Genomic DNA, 19,263 nt, shown 5'->3' on the forward strand with positions numbered 1-19,263 from the left:
CATGGGAGAGCCTATGGTTTGGCTGCCTCTTGGGTCAGCAGTAGTAGGACAGAGGGTGTTATAAATCTTCATGAGACTAACCCTTCAACAAGGTATGGTGCCAGGCAGATGTCCCCAGAAGGTGGATGGGAAAGGGAGAGCAGACATTCTGAAGCTTGTCTGAGTGGGATAAGTATCTTTTCTTTTTTTGTTTTGTTTTGTTTTTGTTTTTGTTTTTGAGGTAAGGTTACCCTCTGTCAGCCCAGGCTGAAGTACAGTGGCATGTTCATGGCTCACCACAACCCCAACTCCTCTTGCCTCAGCCTCCTTGAATAGCTCAGACTACAGGCATATACCACCATGCCTGGCTAATTTTAAGTTTTTTGTAGAGATGGGGTCTCTCTGTGTTGCCCTTGAACTCCTGGACTCAAGCAATCCTCCTACCTCAGCCTCCCAAAGAGCTGGGATTACAGGTGTGGGCTACCACACCTGGCCTCTTTTCTTCATGACTTGGATTTAAATATGAGAGGAAATTTTTGAAATTTAATATATTTGGGGCCCTGAATTTATACACTCATTCTAAGCCTTTTTCTATGTTATTTGGATTGGCTGAAGGTCTACTGACTCTGTGGTCAGAATGGATGTCATCATTGCTACTAGTTTATTCCAATAGCCACAAGAAATGTAGCCTCCATTTTTGGAGTATTCCTTTTCTGAATTTTAATTTTCCCTTTTGCTAGTCACCTTGGAAAAGAAATCATTCTAAATATAAATGTGTCTTCTGCATATTTCCAGATTATTCTCTCCATGAAATTTTGTCAAATTTCATAGATGTTGTATTCTAAAAGTTCACTACTTAGAGAATGCGTAGTTTTTTGTTTTTGTTTTTGTTTTCAGACAGAGTCTCACCCTGTCGCCCAGGCTGGAGCACAGTGACGCATTCATGGCCCACTGCAGCCTCAAACTCCTGGGCTCAAGTAATCCTCCCACTGTAGCCTCCCAAGTAGCTGGGACTACAGGGGCACACCATCATGGTTGGCTAATTTGTAAATTTTTTGTAGAGACAGGGTCTTGCTATATTGCCCAGGGTGGTCTTAAACTCCTGGCCTCAAGTGATCTTCTCACCTCAGCCTCCCAAAGTGCTGGGATTGCCCAGCTAGAACCTGAATTTTAAGTTCATCCTATCAACTGGTTTATAATTTTAGACTATATGCCATTTTAGAGAAATTGAAAAAAGGGAGAAAATTTAAGAGAAGGATAACTAATTTGAGACATCTAAGTATAATCATTATGTTATACTTACAAATTAACTGATTGGCAATTCCCTTTGGTGTAACATAAGCATATATATTAATGTACAGAGTTAAGACATTTAATACCAGAGGTAATTTCAAAAAAACGCTAAAGATTTATTTATTTAAATTGAAATATTTTGGTGCTCTGCTGCATTTGAATCTTCTGAGTACAAAATGTATACTATCCCAGGTGTTTTCATCATCTTATTAAATGATATTGAGATAGAGTGCTTTTGTAGTCACCAATCAGTGACAGTTTATTTAACAGCTGCTTTGTGCTCAGCATTATATGTATTAACCATCTCATTAATTCTTTGCAGAGAGACAAGAAGAGAAACTGAAGAATAACAACAGAGATCTATCAATGGTAAGAGACCTAACTATAACTTCATGGTTAACCACATAACGTTTTTAGCAAACGACTGATTTGCATCAAGTGCATTGCACTCACCTTTTCAGAAATTTATCACCTGTGAAGGCTATAAATAATATCATGGGTGTTCCTGGACCAAATGGAAGTGAAAATATGCTCCTGCTCTTAAACTTCATTTTAATACTATAAATAGCTTTTTTAGACTGTCTCAGAGGTCATAATTTGTCCTCTTCACACAGTTCTTAGTTCCCTCTTATGTTTTCAAATGAAGTAGTTTATTTTCTTTTTCTTCCTTATGTTAATGCTGAATCTTTGGTTTTATGGTGATGTGTGTAATCCCAATATAGGAGTTGGAACTTTATAAATGGCTTTTATTACTGTCTTGTGTTCTTTTTTCTTTTTTCTTTTTTAGAGAAGGATCTTGCTTTGTCACCCAGGCTGGAATGCAGTAGCACGATCAGAGCTCACTACCACTGTGAATTCTTGGGCTCTAGGGACCCTCCTGTCTCAGCCTCCCAAGTAGCTGGGACTACAGGAGTACACCACGCCCGGCTAATTTTTAATTTTTTTTTGTAGAGATGAGGTCTTGCTATCTTGCCCACACTGATCTTGAATTCCTGGGCTCAAGTGATGGATCCTCCAGCCCCAGCCACCCAGAGTGTTGGGATTATAGGAGTGAGCCACTGCATCCTGCCGAGTCTTTTTTTTTTTTTTTTGAGACAGAGTCTTGCTCTATTACCAAGGTTGGAGTGCAGTGGCTCTATCTCGACTGACTGCAACCTCTGCCACCTGGGCTTATGTGCTCCTCCTACCTCAGCCTCCCAAGTAGCTGGGGTTACAGGTGTGTGCCACCATGCCTGGCTTATTTTTGTATTTTTTGTGGAGACGGAGTCTTGCTATGTTGCCCAGGCTGGTCCTGAACTCCTGAGCTCAAGCCATCTACCTGCCTTGGCCTCCCAAAGTGCTGGGATTACAGGTGTGAGCTACCATGCCTGGCTCTTTTGTTCTTTAAGAGACCTTTTGCTCTCAGTATCTGGCATACCATGAAGTATAAGGAAAAGTGATTTCACTACCAGTTTCCTTATTATTTATTAAGAGTAGGCTTTATTTGGGCATATCTTCCTAAAGCATAGATAGGCTAATTATATAGCTTAATTTTTCACTTAACTTCTATATATTTAACATAGGACACCTGAACTGTGTAATAGTTCTCTTTTACTTACTGAGAGACCTTTTGCCAGTACTTACTAACTCATTGGCCAGAATTGGGCCACAAAGTCACCCCAATATTCTTCCTCACCAGGTGGCAAGAAGAGGAATTGGAGGTGAAGGGTGGGTTACCCAACATACAGCTATAGCTTTTTGCTAAGGAGTACTTTTTTTTTTTTTTTTTTTTTGAGACGGAGTCTCACTTTTTCGTCTGGGGCAGGAGTGCAGTGGCACAATCTCGGCTCACTGCAACCTCTGCCTCTCAGGTTCAAGTGATTCTCCTGCCTCAGCCTCCTGAGTAGCTGGGATTACAGGCACCTGCCAGTACGCCTGGCTAATTTTTGGTATTTTTAGTAGAGATGGGGTTTCACCATGTTGGCCAGGCTGGTCTTGAACTGCTAAGGAGATTTTTTTAAAAAATGACATGAGGCTGGGCACGGTGGCTCACGCCTGTAATCCCAGCACTTTGGGAGGCCAAGGTGGGCAGATCACAAGGTCAGGGGATTGAGACCATCCTGGCTAACACGGTGAAACCCCGTCTCTACTAAAAATACAAAAAATCAGCCAGGCGTGGTGGTGGACCCCTGTAGTCCCAGCTACTCAGGAGGCTGAGGCAAGGGAATGGCGTGAACCCGGGGGACGGAGCTTGCAGTGAGCCGAGATTGCGCCACCGCACTCCAGCCTGGGAGACAGAGCAAGACTCCGCCCTCAAAAAAAAAAAAAAAAGACATGAAACCAAAACTTTTGAGATATGCTTTAGATGTGTTTTTTTAGTGTAAAATGACAATTTGTTCGTCTCATTACAGGTTCGAATGAAATCCATGTTTGCTATTGGCTTTTGTTTTACTGCCCTAATGGGAATGTTCAATTCCATGTGAGTGTCCTTTTATATGCTTTTGACTAATAACTATTACTCTATGTTTGTATGTATGTTAGCATGAACTTTTTGGGTAATATTTTAATTTCGACGTAATTTCAAACTTAAAGAAAAGTTGCAAGAATAGTATATCCATTACCTACATTCACAATTGTTAATGTTTTGCTTCGCTTCTTTTTTTCTTTTTCTCTCTTTTCTTTCTCTGTTATTATGTGTGCTCATCCATACATTATTTATGTATTTTTCTTAATCATTTGAGAGTATGTTGTAGGCTGTATGCCCCGTTTCCCATAGCTACTTCTCTATATATTTCCTAAGGACATTTTCTTATATAACTTCAAAACAGTTATCAAAATCAAGGGAAATTTTGTTTTTTGGGTCTTTTTTTTTTGAGACGGAGTCTTGCTCTGTCACCCAGGCTGGAGTGCAGTGGCGCAATCTTGGCTTACTGCAACCTCTGTCTTCCTGCGTTCAAGCGATTCTCCTATCTCAGCCTCCCGAGTAGCTGGTACTACAGGCATGCACCACCATGCCCAGCTAATTTTTGTATTTTTAGTAGAGACGGGGTTTTGCCATGTTGGTCAGGCTGATCTCAAACTCCTAACCTCAGGTGATTCACCTGCCTCGGCCTCCCAAAGTGCTGGGATTACAGGCGTGAGCCACCACGCCCAGCCAGAATTTAATTTTTATAAAATACAATTACACAATAACTTTTTTACCCTTTTAATATTGAGGGTGTTTTATGTATAAGACATAAGGCTTAGGCATTATGGGTTCTCTATAGAGAATTTAATATGTTCCCTCTGTTTTTCAGTTGCTTACTAACATGCTGCTTCAAAATGAAGGTAGTCATAAAAAGATCTTTTGCCTCTTAAAATAGAGTCTTAATAACTATAATCTTGTTTAATGATAAGGTAAATTACTGTTGTCTAAACCAGCGTATAGCAGACCAGAGTAATTATGGAACTGAGTTTGACAGAAAATATCCAACAATGATAGTCATTTATTATCTTTTTGTTGTTGTTGTTCGGGACAGAGTCTTGCTCTGTCACCAGGCTGGAGTGCAGCGGCGCGATCTCAGCTCACTGAAACCTCTGCCTCCTGGGTTCAAGCGATTCTCCTGCCTCAGCCTCCCGAGTAGCTGGGACTACAGGTGTGCGCCACCATGCCTGGCTACTTTTTTGTATTTTTGGTAGAGACTGGGTTTCACCATGTTGGCCAGGCTGGTCTCAAATTCCTGACCTCAAGTGATCCTCCCACCCAGGCCTCCCAAAGTGCTGGGATTATAGGCGTGAGCCACCACGCCTGGCACAGGCTAATTTTTAAAAAGTTTTTTGTAGAGACGAGGTCTCACTATGTTGCCCAGGCTGAATATAAACTTTAATACAGAAGAATGGTTGTTTTGTAACCTGCTATGATTTTTGTCCACACAAAAATCTGTGGGCAATTTTTAAAACATGATATATGTATTAATTGATGTAACTTACTCTTTTTTGAAATGTCTTTATAATGTTCCATTGGATGGATGTACTTGTTTTTTTGTTTTTTTTTTTTTGAGATGGAGTTTTGCTCTTTTTGCCCAGGCTGGAGTGCAATGGCCTGGTCTCAACACACTGCTGTCTCCGCCTCCTGGGTTGAAGCCATTCTCCTGCCTCAGCCTCCCGAGTAGCTGGGATTACAGGTGCGCACCACCACGCCCAGCTAATTTTTTGTATTTTTAGTAGAGACGGGGTTTCACCATGTTGGCCAGGCTGGTCTCGAACTCATGACCTCAGGTGATTTGCCCACCTCGGCCTCCCCAAGTGCTGGGATTACAGGTGTGAGCCATTGTGCCTGGCCAGGATGTACTCTGTTTAACTAATTTTTAATTAATCATCATATAGAATTTTTAGATAGTATGTATACCAATGTATACTTATTATTCCCTTAGGGTATATCCTAGTATTTCTTGAGTTAAACTTTGGTATATATTGTTCCTTAGAAAGATTTTATTAATTTATATCTTTAGATTATTGCCATCAGTACTTGTGAATGGATCTTTCTCCTTATCATCACTGGAAATTATGATATATCTGCTTAATATTTGCCAATTAAATAGTTGAAAAATAATATTTCTTTCAAATTTTTTCAGTTTTGATAACTTGTGTGAGATTTAACATCTTTTTCCAGTTTTAAGTTCCTAGTTCATTCCCTCCACTTGCTCCCTGCCTTCTTTTTTTTGCCGTTTATTTTTCATGTTTTTATTTACAAGAGTTTTTTACATATAGAGGCTATTAAACTCTTTTTTTGGAAAATATTTTTTGTTGTTAAAGCTGTTATGCTTTTCCATTATGTAAGTAATGCATTCCTCGTATCAGATTATAGAAAAAATTTTTTCCTGTTTTTTTCTATTTTCTTATTTATTTATTTAGAGACAGGTTTTCACTCCGTTACCCAGGCCAGAGTGCAGTGGTGCAGTCATTGCCCACTGCAGCCTTGAACTCCTGGGCCCCAGTGATCCCCACCTCTGGCCTCCCAGAGTGTTGGGGTTATAGGCATGAGCCACTGCACCTAGCCTACTTGTTATATTTAAATATTTGTTTCGTCTACAATTTATTTTGGTATTTTGTTTCCAACTTTACTAAGTTTTTAACCATTGTCAATATCACGTAGTTGAATAAATCATCTTTTCCCTGATGATTTAAATGACTTGTTTATTATGTATCAGTAGCTTCCTAAAACTCAGGCAGTGGATCTTAACCAGGAGTGTGCATCAGAATCATATATGGGGGAAAAAATCATATATGGAGTTTTACAAAATAATTTTCTTATATAAGTAATATATAAAACTTATTTCTAAAAAATTCAAACACTTATATAGAATAAAAAGTGAGAGGGAACCCAAATAGATTGAAAACTTAGGTCCACACAAAAACCTGTGCACAGATGTTTGTAGCAGTTTTATTCATAATTGCCAGAAGTTGGAAGGAATCAAGATGTCTTTTGGTAGGTGAAAGGATAAACAAACTGTGGTACAACTAGACAATGAAATATTATTCAGTGCTAAAAAGAAGTGAGCTAGTAAGCCATGAAAAGACATGGAGAAATCTTAAATGCATAATTTTAAGTGAATAAGCTCTTCCAAAAAGGCTATACACTGTACGATTCCTGCTGTATGAAAAAGGCAAAACTATAGAGACGTAAAAAGATCAATGGTTGCCAGGAGTTAGGAAGAAGGGAAGGATGACTAGGCAGACCACAGAGGATTCTTTAGGGCAATGAGATTATTCTTTATGATACTATAATGGTGGATAACATGTTATTATATATTTGTCCAAACCCATAGAATGTACAACACCAAGAATGAACCCTAATGTCAACCATGGACTTTGAAACTCACTTGGAACCAATCGTGTTCCCTGTGAAAGCAGCACTCTCATCCATATGTTTTAGTTGTACTCAATTCTAATCACCAGGAATTGAAACCTTTTTTGTTTCCCTTCCTCTCCCTCTTCTTTTCACTAGACATTACTCCATATCTGTCCTGTCCCAAATTTGATGATATGTACTGGATTAAATCTGACCCTTTCAACCTTCTCTTCCTCTCAGTTAACAGCCCCTGTTTTCTGTCTGTGTAGTCATCCATTCATCCCTCCCTCCTCTCTTCTCATTCATCCTAGCACCAGCTCCCATCCTAGTTTCAATGATTATTTCCTTTTTTCTCCTTTGCTATTACTTTTTGCTTGGTATCACAATAGCCTGCTTTCGCTCCCTCAGGTGTCTCCTCTCTATCCAACATTGTTAAGTTAGCCATCCTCAGAAGCCTGTTACTCATTGCCTAATAACATTATCTGCTACTGATTAAATAGTAACCTATGTTGGGGACTGTACTGAACTCTTTATATATGTTACCCTTTTACTGTTTTTTTTTTTTTTGAAATGGAGTCTTGCTGTGTCACCCAGGCTGAAGTGCAGTGGCGTGATCTGGGCTCACTGTAACCTCCACCTCCTGGGTTCAAGCGATTCTCCTGCCTCAGCTTCCCGAGTAGCTGAGATTACAGGGACTTGCCCCCACACCGAGCTAATTTTTGTATTTTTAGTAGACATGGGGTTTCACCATGTTGGCAAGGCTGGTCTTGAATTCCTGACCTCAGGTGATCCGCCTGCCTGGGTCTCCCAAAGTGCTGGTATTACAGGTGTGAGCCACCGTGCCCTGCCTTCCCTTTTACTTTTAACAGTCTTCTAAGATAAGAATTCTAATCTTTATTTTACAGATGAGGACATGAGACTCTAAGTTACTTAACTTGCTCAAGGTCTCCAAGCTAGTAAATGTTGAGCTGGGGTTTAACCCTGTCTCTCAGACTCTAAAGTCCACACTTATCACCATGCAACCTTGACTACTGATTTTAGTCAGACTCCTTACCCTGGCTCTCATGACATTCCATGCTTTGGCCCCAGCCTGTTTTTCAAACTATTTTCTTATCATTGCCTACTACCTACTCTGTTTTAACTGTACTGTTCACTGTTCCTGGGGCACTTATTCTTTCAAATGAATTTTAGAATCAATCAAGTGTCAGCTTCCTCTAAAATAATCCCTTTTGAGTTTTGTCTGAAATTTTATTAAATTTGTACATTAATTTTGAGGTATTAAATACCTTTATAATTTTTAGTATTCCCATCCAGAAACATGGTATTTCTGCCAAGTCTATTTTATATACTTTCTGTAGTTTCTTTCCAAATAAGTATATTTCATATTTTCCAGTTTGCTACTACTGTATATAAGTAGGTTATCAATTTTTTTTTTTTTTTTTGAGACTGAGTCTCACTCTGTTCTCTGTTGCCCAGGCTAGAGTGCAGTGGCACGATGTTGGTTCATTGCAGCCTCTACCTCCTGGGTTCAAGTGATTCTCCTGCCTCATCCTCCCGAGTAGTTGGGATTACAGGCATGCGTCACTACGCCTGGCTTATTTTTGTATTTTTAGTAGAGATGGAGTTTCACCATGTTGGCCAGGCTAGTCTTGAGCTCCTGACCTCAAGTGATCCACCTGCCTCAGCCTCCCAAAGTGCTGGGATTACAGGCGTGAGCCACCATGCCCAGCAGGTTATCAATTTTTGTGATTTTATTTTCTAACTGGACATCTTCCTGAACTCTCATAGCTTTTAATTTGATTCTCTAGTTTTCTAGATAGATAATCATATGATCAGACAAATAATATTGTCATCTTTTCCAAATTCTCTTTTCCTTCCCTCCCTTCCTTTCTCTCTGTCACTGTTCTCTAGTTCTATTGTGCAATGAATTAGAACAACCAGAAGAGAGTTAAATACTTGAAGGTAAAATACCAATGATACTGCAGTAAAGATGGGAACAAGATGAAGAGAATGCCCGTATCACTGCTATGATATTTATGAAATTTTTAAAGAATGGAGGTTTTCAAAGCTATATGCAAGCATATGTGATACATTATCCTTAATAGAGTTAATAATAAGCACTTGTCAAATATTTGGTGATTAAGTTATTAGACCTTAGACCAGTATTGAAATGCCAGATTATTTTTGCAGTTCATCAATATAAAATACTAGATGCTGTGTGTGTGTGTGTGTGTGTGCGCGCGTGTGTGTGTGTGTGTGTTATAGGTCTTCCAAGCTATAGAAGTCAAAGAAGTCAAGTAGAGTATCTTCAAGGAGGAAAATTATATGAAAGCTTCATTATAATCAGGTTTCTTATAAAAGGATATGTTGGCAGGAAAGAAGGCTTTTTTTTGAGATGGACTAGCTGTGTCGCCCAGGCTGGAGTGCAGTGGCACAATCTTGGCTCACTGCAACCTCCGCCTCCCGCGTTGAAGCAATTCTTCTGCTTCAGCCTCCCAAGTAACTGGGACTACAGGCACGCACCACCATGCCTGGCTAATTTTCTTATCATTGCCTACTACCTACTCTGTTTTGTATTTTTAGTACAGAGGGGTTCCACCATATTGGCCAGGCTGGTCTCGAACTCCTGACCTCGTGACCCACCTGCCTCAGCCTCTCAAAGTGCTGGGATTACAGGCGTGAGCCACTGCACCCACCCTTATTTTTTTGTTTTTGTGTATATTATTTTCAGCAACTATCTTATTCAGAACACTGGCAAACAATAGCTTTTTATTTGCTTGTTTTGTTTTCCCAAACTAGTGGAGGTTTGCATAATATATTTTACCAATATTAGTGCTGTATTCATGTTTTTGTTCTGGTCTTTGTACCCTGTACATTTAAAAAAATATTGTGTCTTAGATTATCAGCACCTAGAGTTAAAGGCTGTATATCTATTTTTATAAACTGGCATATGAAATTGAAAGTCTAATACATGTTTTGATTATATTGAGCAAAAGTTATTCAGTCTTTAACGTAATTTCTCAGAGTTTAAGTTTGATCATCTGTTTTTGAGACTGGATCTTGCTCTGTCACCCAGGCTGGAGTGCAGTGGTGTGATCACTATTCACTGCAGCCTCAACCTGCTGGGCTCAAGTGATCCCCCCACCTCAGCCTCCTGAGTAGCTGAGACTACAGACATGCACCACGACACCTGGCTTTTTTTTTTTTTTTTTGGTAGAGATAGGGTTTCGCCATGTTGCCCAGGCTGGTCTCGAACTCATGGCTTCAAGTGATCCTCCCACCTCAGCCTCTCAAAGTGCTGGGATTATGAGACATGAGCCACCACGCCTGGCCAAGACTATATGGGATACTAAAAGATTGTGTAAGCCAGGAGTGGTGGCTCATTCCTATAATCCCAGCAATTTGGGAGGCTGAGGCAGGAGGATCATTTGAAGCCAGGAGTTTGAGACCAGCCTGGGCAACATAGGAAGACCACAGCTCTACAAAAACAAAACACAAGAAAACATTAGCCAGGCATGGTGATATACCTCTGTAATCTCACCCTCCTGGGAGGCTGAGGCAGGAGGATTCTTTGAGCCCAGGAGGTCAAGGCTGCAGTGAGCCATGATTGCACCACTGCATTCCAGCCTGAATGACAGAGCGAGACCCTGTGTGAAACAAACAAAAATAATATACCTTACACTCTTAAAATTTGTTAATAGCTGGCGGATGCTTTAAGGAAAAAAATCTAAGGTTAGACCAAGAAGGGAAGGACTTGAACTCCCAGATTGCCAGAAAAAGGACTAGATATAGCTACTTATTTCTCTTTGTTCTTTTTGGCGTCTCTTCCTGAATCATTTACATAAAGTTGAAATAACAGGATTTTAGAATTGAAAGAGATCTTTTTTTTTTTTTTTTTTGAGATAGAGTTTTGCTCTTGTTGCCCGGGATAGAGTACAATGGCACGATCTCGGCTCAGCACAACCTCCGCCTCCCGGGTTCAAGTGATTCTCCTGCCTCAGCCTCCCAAGTAGCTGGGATTACAGGCATGTGCCACCATGCCCGACTAATTTTGTATTTTTAGTAGAGACAGGGTTTCTCTATGTTGGTCAGCTGGTCTTGAACTCCTGACCTCAGGTGATCCACCTGCCTCGGCCTCCCAAAGTTATGGAATTACAGGTGTGAGCCACCACGCCCAGCCTGAAAGAGATCTTAAAAGTCATTTAACACATAGCTTCTCTCCTAATACAGAAAGCTCATCAGTAATGTCTCCAGCAGATAATTTGTCATCCTTTATTTCCAACAATGAGGAGTTTAGTGGTTTCTGAGATAACTAGTACTTTTATTGAGTAGTTTTTAGAGTTTGAAAATAATTGCTTTTACTGGGCCAAAATATGCCTCCCTATATCTGTACTCGTGAGCAGTGGTCCTGCCCTCTGGAGTCACAGAGTAAGTGCACTTAAAGAAATAATCCACCGATTGTAAATCATCTCTCTCTTTGTACCTTCCTTCTTCTCTTCCCAAGTTTTTTGTTTATTATGCTAGACACCAATTTCTGTTCCTTATGCTTCTATTCCTGTAGCACTTTGGGAGGCTCATGCGGGCAGATCACGAGGTCCAGAGATCGAGACTATCAAGGCCAACATCGTGAAACCCTGTCTCTACTAAAAATACAAAAATTAGCTGGGTGTGGTGGTGCACACCTGTAATCCCAGCTACTCAGGAGGCTGAGGCAGGATAATTGCTTGAACCAGGAGGTGGAGGTTGCAGGGAGCTGAGATGGCGCCACTGCACTCTGGCCTGGGTGACAGAGCGAGACTCCATCTCAAAAAAAAAAAAAGAATTATCAGAAGTTTTTTCAGATGTATTGCTGGTTTAAGGTCTCATGCATGTTCAACCTCATATAATTAAATAACATATATAAAGATATAAAAGATTTTATATCGCTTGAACCCGGGAGGCGAAGGTTGCAATGAGCTGAGATTGTGCCACTGCACTCCAGCCTGGGTGACACAGCAAGACTCCGTTTCAAAAAAAATAAATATTAAACATTTCTCATTTTTAATTTCTAATATAGTAAATATTAACTATAAGCTACATAAACACAAAGTTTTTAGGGTCCTAAATAATTTGTCAGTATATAAAGGGGTCTTGATACCAAAAGAATTGAGAACCACTAATTTAGGAAAAGATTGATGAGAATAATCTAGGCTATTCCTTACATCGCGGTACATCAGGTTCATGTGTATTTTTAGCATGTCACCCTCTCTTTGTTTTTCAGAGATCAGAGACTTAAAGCTCTATTTCTGTCCCAGATTCTTCTTTGGAAGTAAGAAAGTTGTCAGTCTTCCAAAGATAACAATTCTTTGTTGTTTTTTTTTTCTTTTAGATTTGATGGTAGAGTGGTGGCAAAGCTTCCTTTTACCCCTCTTTCTTACATCCAAGGACTGTCTCATCGAAATCTGCTGGGAGATGACACCACGGACTGTTCCTTCATTTTCCTGTATATTCTCTGTACTATGTCAATTCGACAGGTGAGTGATCACATCTACCATTTAATATGTATATTTTTCCTTGCTGTCATACCAATTAGCTTTTACTTTTATAATAGTAGAAATGTTTACCCATTGTTCCTGAGTTCTTTCAGTTGCTCATTTTAGAATTTCAGTGTATCTTCCAAAAGCCATTTTAAATGGCTGTAGGTCTAGATGACTGATCCTTAGGCATGAGAAGTAGTGATAAAACCAAACATGGATTCCACATCCCATTCTTAGAGCTCTCAGGCTCCTTCTTTATTACAACTACCTAAAGCTACAAAAGTAGAGAGTGGGTTTGGTCTTCCCAGTACCATTTCATTATATACCAGCACCATTTAGCAGCTCAGGAGCACAAGTAAGTTTAACAATGTGGTGATTTTAGGTTATTCACAGTTGAGATAAAGTTTAGGTTATAGAATTTACATTTGGCCAACTTGGTGATTTGACATTCATAGTGAAAAAGAGTGAGAACTAAGGAGTAAAAGGGTTATGAAGGCCCGGAAGAGAGCTATAACATTCGATTAGTGGGGAAAGTTTCAGGCAGAAAGGTTTAGAGAATGAAGTGGCTTTCGAGATGGGACCATGAAAGTGAAAAGGTGGCTGGGTGCTGTGGCTCATGTCTGTAATTCCAGCAATTTGGTAGGCTGAGTCATGAGGATCACCTGAGCTTGGGAATTTGAGACCAGCCTAGGCAACATTGTGAGATTCCATCTCTACAAAAAATTTAAAAATTAGCTGGGCATGGTGGCATGTGCCTGTAGTCCCAGCTACCCTAGAGGCCAAGGTGGGAAGGTCACAAAAGCCTGGGAATTTGAGCTTGCAGTGAGACTTGATTACATCACTAGACTTTAGCCTGGGCAGCAGAGCGAGACCCTGTCTCAAAAAAAAAAAGGGGCGGGGGGATAATTAAGGTCTCTGGCTGAACAATTTTTATTTTAGGGCATTATTCAGTTTCTGAACATACTGCCGTTTGGCAGGCTTTGTAGTGGAAAGGTTTGCACATGCAGTAAATAGGAACATAAAATTTTCAGTATTTGATACACAAGTGATTCTCTTTTTCTCCCTTCCTTCTGAATACTGTCTGTGGCAGAAGATTTTTGGTTGCCCTGTGTATTAGTTTGTTCTTGCATTGCTATAAAGAAATACCTGAGACTGGGTAATTTATAAAGAAGAGAGGTTTAATTGGTTTATGGCTCTGTAGGTTGTACAGGAAGCATGATGCTAGCCTCTGCTGAACTCCTGGGGAGTCCTCAGGAAACTTAGAATCATGGTGGAATGCAGAAGGGGAGCAGGCATGTCACATGGCCAGAGTAGGAACAAGAGAGAGAGGTGGGAGGTATTACACACTTTTAAACAACCAGATCTCGTGAGAACTCACTGACTAGCACAAGAACAGTACCAAGGGGGATGGTGCTAAACCACACAATTTGACATGAGATTTGGACGGGGACACAGATTCAAACCATTATCACCCTGGAATGTGAGAATCAATGGGAAATCAAATTATAGTTCATGGCTCACCAAGACCTTTGTCATTGTATTGCTTAATATTTTTTCCCAATTCATATCCTATCACATCCCCACATTCTGGCTTGCTTAATAGTTTTCATGTTACACTCACTCAGATGTACTTTTTGCTTCTGTTTTTCCTTATTTCTGAATGCCTCCCTCTTCTTCCTTTTAAACGCAATCAAGTTTCAAGGCTTCCTTTTCTGGCACATATTTTCTGGCACTTACTGCGTTGTGAAGATTAGCTATAAGAGGAGCATGACTAAAATTCAGACATATCAAAAGACTATTATAATAGTCTAGCAAAAAATCATTATGTTATAAACTATAACAGTGAAAAGAGGGATGAAAAGAATGGGACAAGATTGAGAAATAAATAGAAGGGGAAACCAGGTGAACTTAGTTATTGATTTAATGTGAAGGAGAAAGGAAAAACTAAGATGACTTTCAGGTTTTTGATTTTGGTGACCAAATGGGGACTAGTTTCACTAAGAGCTGGGAATAGAAGAAAGAAGAGTATGTTGGTTAGAAGACACGCTGAGTTTGAGGTGTTTGTTGAATAGCTAAATGATTATGTCCACCAATAGGTTGTACTCTTGCTTAGCTGAGGCATATACTTAAATTTTTGAAATGGTCTCTGTAATAGGGCTACCTTAGCCCATTTTCTGTTGCTGTAACAGTATACCATAGCCTGGCTAATTTATAAAGACAATTTAGCTCACAGTTCTTCAGGAAGGCCAAGAGCATGGTGCTGGCATCTACTGAGGGCCTTCCTGCTACATTGTAACATGGTGGAGGACATCACATGGTGAGAGGGCAAGAGCGAGAACCAGAGAGAACTCACTTTTATAGCAAAGCCACTCGTGATAAGGAACCCACTCCCGTGATAATGACATTAATCTATTCATGAGGGCAGAGGGATTACATTTCCACCACATGAACTTTTCGGGGACACATTCAAACCATAGCAGGAGTTTATCCTAGTGAAAGCCAAGGTAATGACAACACAGATCTCTTTTGGTTTAGCACAGATCCTTTGATCTCTGTGGGATATTGGTCTTTAATTTGTCAAGTCTGAAATTTTAAAATTGTGGCTTGGGTTGACATCTTAATAAAAGACGATATAACGGGCCAGGCGCGGTGGCTCATGCCTGTAATCCCAGCACTTTGGGAGGCCGAGGCGGGCGGATCATGAGGTCAGGAGATCGAGACCATCCTGGCTAACACAGTGAAACTCCGTCTCTACTAAAAAAGTACAAAAAAAAATTAGCTGGGCGTGGTGGTGGGCACCTGTAGTCCCAGCTACTCGGGAGACTGAGGCAGGAGAATGGCGTGAACCTGGAGGCGGAGATTGCAGGGAGCCAAGATCACGCCACTGCACTCCAGCCTGGGCAACAGAGCGAGACTCTGTCTCAAAAAAATAAATAAGTAAAAAAAAAAAAAACCACGATGTATATATTTCAGTTTAAGCAACAAAGAGCAATTCTGAGTTTGTTGTTGTTGTTGTTATTTTGCGACAGAATCTCACTCTGTCACCCAGGCTGGAGTGCAATAGCTCGATCTCGGCTCACTGCAACCTCCGCCTCCTGGGTTCAAGTGATTCTCCTGCCTCAGCCTCCCAAGAAGCTGGGATTACAGGCACCCACCACCACGCCTGGCTAACCTTTTATATTTTTAATAGAGACAGGGTTTCGCCATGTTGGCCAGGCTGGTCTCGAATTCCTGACCTTAGGTGATCCACCCATCTGGGCCTCCCAAATTTCTGGAATTACAGGCGTGAGCCACCATGCCCGGCCCCATTCTGTTTTAATTTCAGGCAGATTTTGTTACTTTACTTTTGATGGATCAATAGTAATTTTAGATGCACCAAAAAGTCACCATCTAAAACTGTAGAGTTTTCAAAATGAAATAAATGTTGTTAAGAATTATCATTTAGAGCCAGGGACAGTGGCTCACACCTGTAATCCCAGCACTTTGGGAGGCCAAGGCGAGCAGATAGCTTGAGCCCAGGAGTTCAAGACCAGCCTGGGAAACATGGTGAAACCCCATCTCTACAAAAAATGCAAAAATTTAACTGGGTATAGTGGTGCATGCCTGTAGTCCCAGCTACTTGGGAGTCTGAGGTGGGAAGATTGCTTGAGCCCGGGAGGTGGAGGTTGCAGTGAGCCGAGATTGCATCACTGCACTCCAGCCTGAGCAACAGAGCCAGACCCTGTCTCAAAAAAAAAAAAAAAAAAAATTATTTAGGAAGTTCAACTCAAGCTGGTCTTTACACTCCTTTTAATTATTTCTAAAAATGTGATGAGTTGTGTATCAGTTGATTTTATCAGGAATGCAAAGCTCATTTTCAGTGCGGATCAGCAAACTGTTTCTGTAAAGGTCTAGATAGCAAATATTTTAGACTTTGTGGAGAACCGAAGTGTACGGTATATGCTATTAAGTTAAAATAAGAAAATCTGCAGATCCTAGACTGGTACAGCCTACTGAAAAATGCTTGTTGAATACAAAAAAGAGGGGGAGGTGGGCAGCAAAAAACACAAAAAATTTTCATATGTTTGTTTTCAGTTAAGGAGGATATATACTAACACTTTTTATTTCCACTTGTCCAGGTCTGTGCAAATTCAGTGTCTAGTGAGGGCCTGTTTCCTGCCTGGTTCATAGAGTGTGCCTTCTCTCTGCATGAGCATGATACACATGAGAAAAAAAGTCTATAAGGACTATAGTATTGCATAGCTAATGTAAAACTGTTGTATTTGAAGGATCTGTTCTTTTGGTATATAGTTGTCTTCCCCAAGATCCCAGTTGAATTCTAACTACTTATTGCAGCATCCTGAGTGATAGTCATCTTGGAAAGATAATTTTATTACTTAAATTCTAAAAACAAAAATAGTCTGAAATACTTAAAGCTTAGAAAAATCACAGAAGTCACCTACCTTTATACTTTTTGTTTTATTAATTGTAAATTGTTTCTCTACCTATTACTCACTGTTAGCTTATGCACAAGAGAATTATGAACATATTAATATATCCAGTCTGAAATGCCTTAACAGCATTTGAAGTGTTACCATGGAATATATACTTCTTCCTTTGAACTAAAATCCGTATTAGCCTGCTATTTCAACATGTTGTTTTATTTGCTTTTTAAGATCTTAGGTTACATGTTGTTGTTTTATTTGCTTTTTTAAGATCTTAGGTTACATAAGAATTGACTCTATGCTTGCCTGTGAAATGAATAGTCAGAATATGAGGCTTTCAGAAACTCATGTACCATGATTTTCTCATGAATGCCATTGGCAAAGAAATAGGCCTGGTTTTTCGGTTGTTTTGTTGTTGTTTGTTTGTTTGTTTTGGAGACAGAGTCTCGTTCTGTTGCTCCGGCTGGAGTGCAGTGACGCAATCATGGCTCACTGCAACCTTCACCTCCCAGGTTCAAGCAATTCTCCCACCTGAGTTTCCTGAGTAACTGGCATTACAGGTGCATGCCACCACACTCAGCTAATTTTTGTATTTTTGGTAGAGACAGGGTTTCACCATGTTGGCCAGGCTTGTCTCAAACTCCTGGCCTCAAGTGATCTGCCCGCCGTGGCCTCCCAAAGTGCTGAACCCCTGGCAGCTTTCCAATCTTAAGTGTTCTTGGCATAGGAAACATGGAGGCACGAACGTTTGTAATGGATATAGGGACTACTGAATCTAGAGCTGTTGGTGGGCTGTAACAGGAAGTGAAGCTTGTCACTGAGAAGGATTGCCTGAATCTTTACCTCACGGTATAGCATTAAGGAATTTCATTTTTCTTTCTTGTGCTTCTTATAGTGCAAGTCTGCTGGTGACAAATTCTCTTAATCTTCATTTATCTGAAAATATCTTTATTTTATCTTCATTCTTGAAGGATATTTTCATTGGACATAGAATTCTGGTTTGGCTTTTTTGTTTATTTTAATCTTTAAGCATTTTAAATGCCTTTCCACTATTTTCTGGCCTCCATTATTTCTGAAACGTGCTTCATGTCTTTGTGTCCTCGTAAGCAATGTCACTTTGCTCTAGCTACTTTCAGATTTTCTCTTTGAGATTGGTTCTCAGAAATTTGGCTATGATGTGCCTAGAGTATTTTTTTTTAAAGTTTTTCCTGCTAGAACTTATGGTTTTCATTAAATGTAGGGAAATTTCAATCATTATTTCTTTAACTGTTTTCTGCCTCATTCTCTCTCTCTTCTTCTGGAACACCAGTTGCTTATACATTAGTCGTTTTGGGTATTGTCCAACAGGACACTGAAGCTATGTTGAATTTTTTTAAATCTTTTTTTTTTTTCTGTTCTTCAGATGGGATAATTTCTGTTGATCTGTCTTCAAGTTCACAGACTCCTCTAATCTGTGTTAACCCTAAGCCTACCCAATGATTTTTGAATTTTAGGTATTATATTTTTCAGTTTCAGAATTTTTGCTTTATTTGGCATCCTTCCTGAGATTTCTTGTTTGTTAATATATTATGAGCCGTATTTTATGTCTATAATTATTTAGCTGCTTTAAAAACTTTGTCTGCTGGGCTGGTGTGGTGGCTCATGCCTGTTCAGCATTTAGGAAGCTAAGGCAGGAGTTCAAGACCAAGAACCTAAGAGTTCAAGACCAGCCTGGATAACAGGGCAAAATCTTGTCTCTACAAAAAATACAAAAATTAGCCGGGCACAGTGGCATGTACCTGTAGTCCCAGCTGCTGGGTTATGGGGGCTTAAGTGGGAGGATTGCTTGAGCCCTGGAGGTCGGGTTTGAGGTAAGCTGTGATTGCGCCTTTGCATTCATGCCTGGGCGGCAGAGTGAGACTCTGTCTCAAAAACAAAACAAAAAAACCTTGTGTGCTAATTCCAACATTTGGAATTTGGACTGCAATTGCCTGTTCTCTTTTTTTGTTTTTTGTTTTTTGTTTTTGAGATGGAGTCTTGCTCTTATCGCCCAGGCTGTAGTGCAGTGTCATGATCTTGGTTCACTGCAACCTCTACCTCCCAGTTCAAGTGATTCTCCTGTCTCGGCCTCCTGAGTAGCTGAGATTACAGGTGCCCGCTACTATGCCTGGATAATTTTATATTTTTAGTAGAGACCGAGTTTCACCATGTTGGTCAGGCTGGCTGGTCTCAAACACCTGATCTCAGGTGATCCACCTGCCTC

General features: G+C 40.2%; 1 protein-coding gene across 1 annotated transcript in view; it reads left to right on the forward strand.

Moving 5' to 3' along the window:
* Positions 1-19,263, forward strand: part of TMCO1 (transmembrane and coiled-coil domains 1) — a 40,756-nt gene that overhangs the window by 12,936 nt on the left and 8,557 nt on the right. Inside the window, exons 4-6 of the mRNA XM_054482071.2 lie at positions 1,595-1,641; positions 3,663-3,730; positions 12,450-12,594. Coding sequence (XP_054338046.1) covers positions 1,595-1,641; positions 3,663-3,730; positions 12,450-12,594 — 260 coding nt within the window. The remainder of the gene's footprint in view (positions 1-1,594; positions 1,642-3,662; positions 3,731-12,449; positions 12,595-19,263) is intronic.

The sequence above is a fragment of the Pongo pygmaeus genome, chromosome 1, assembly GCF_028885625.2.
Source record: "Pongo pygmaeus isolate AG05252 chromosome 1, NHGRI_mPonPyg2-v2.0_pri, whole genome shotgun sequence".
Lineage (NCBI taxonomy): Eukaryota > Metazoa > Chordata > Mammalia > Primates > Hominidae > Pongo > Pongo pygmaeus.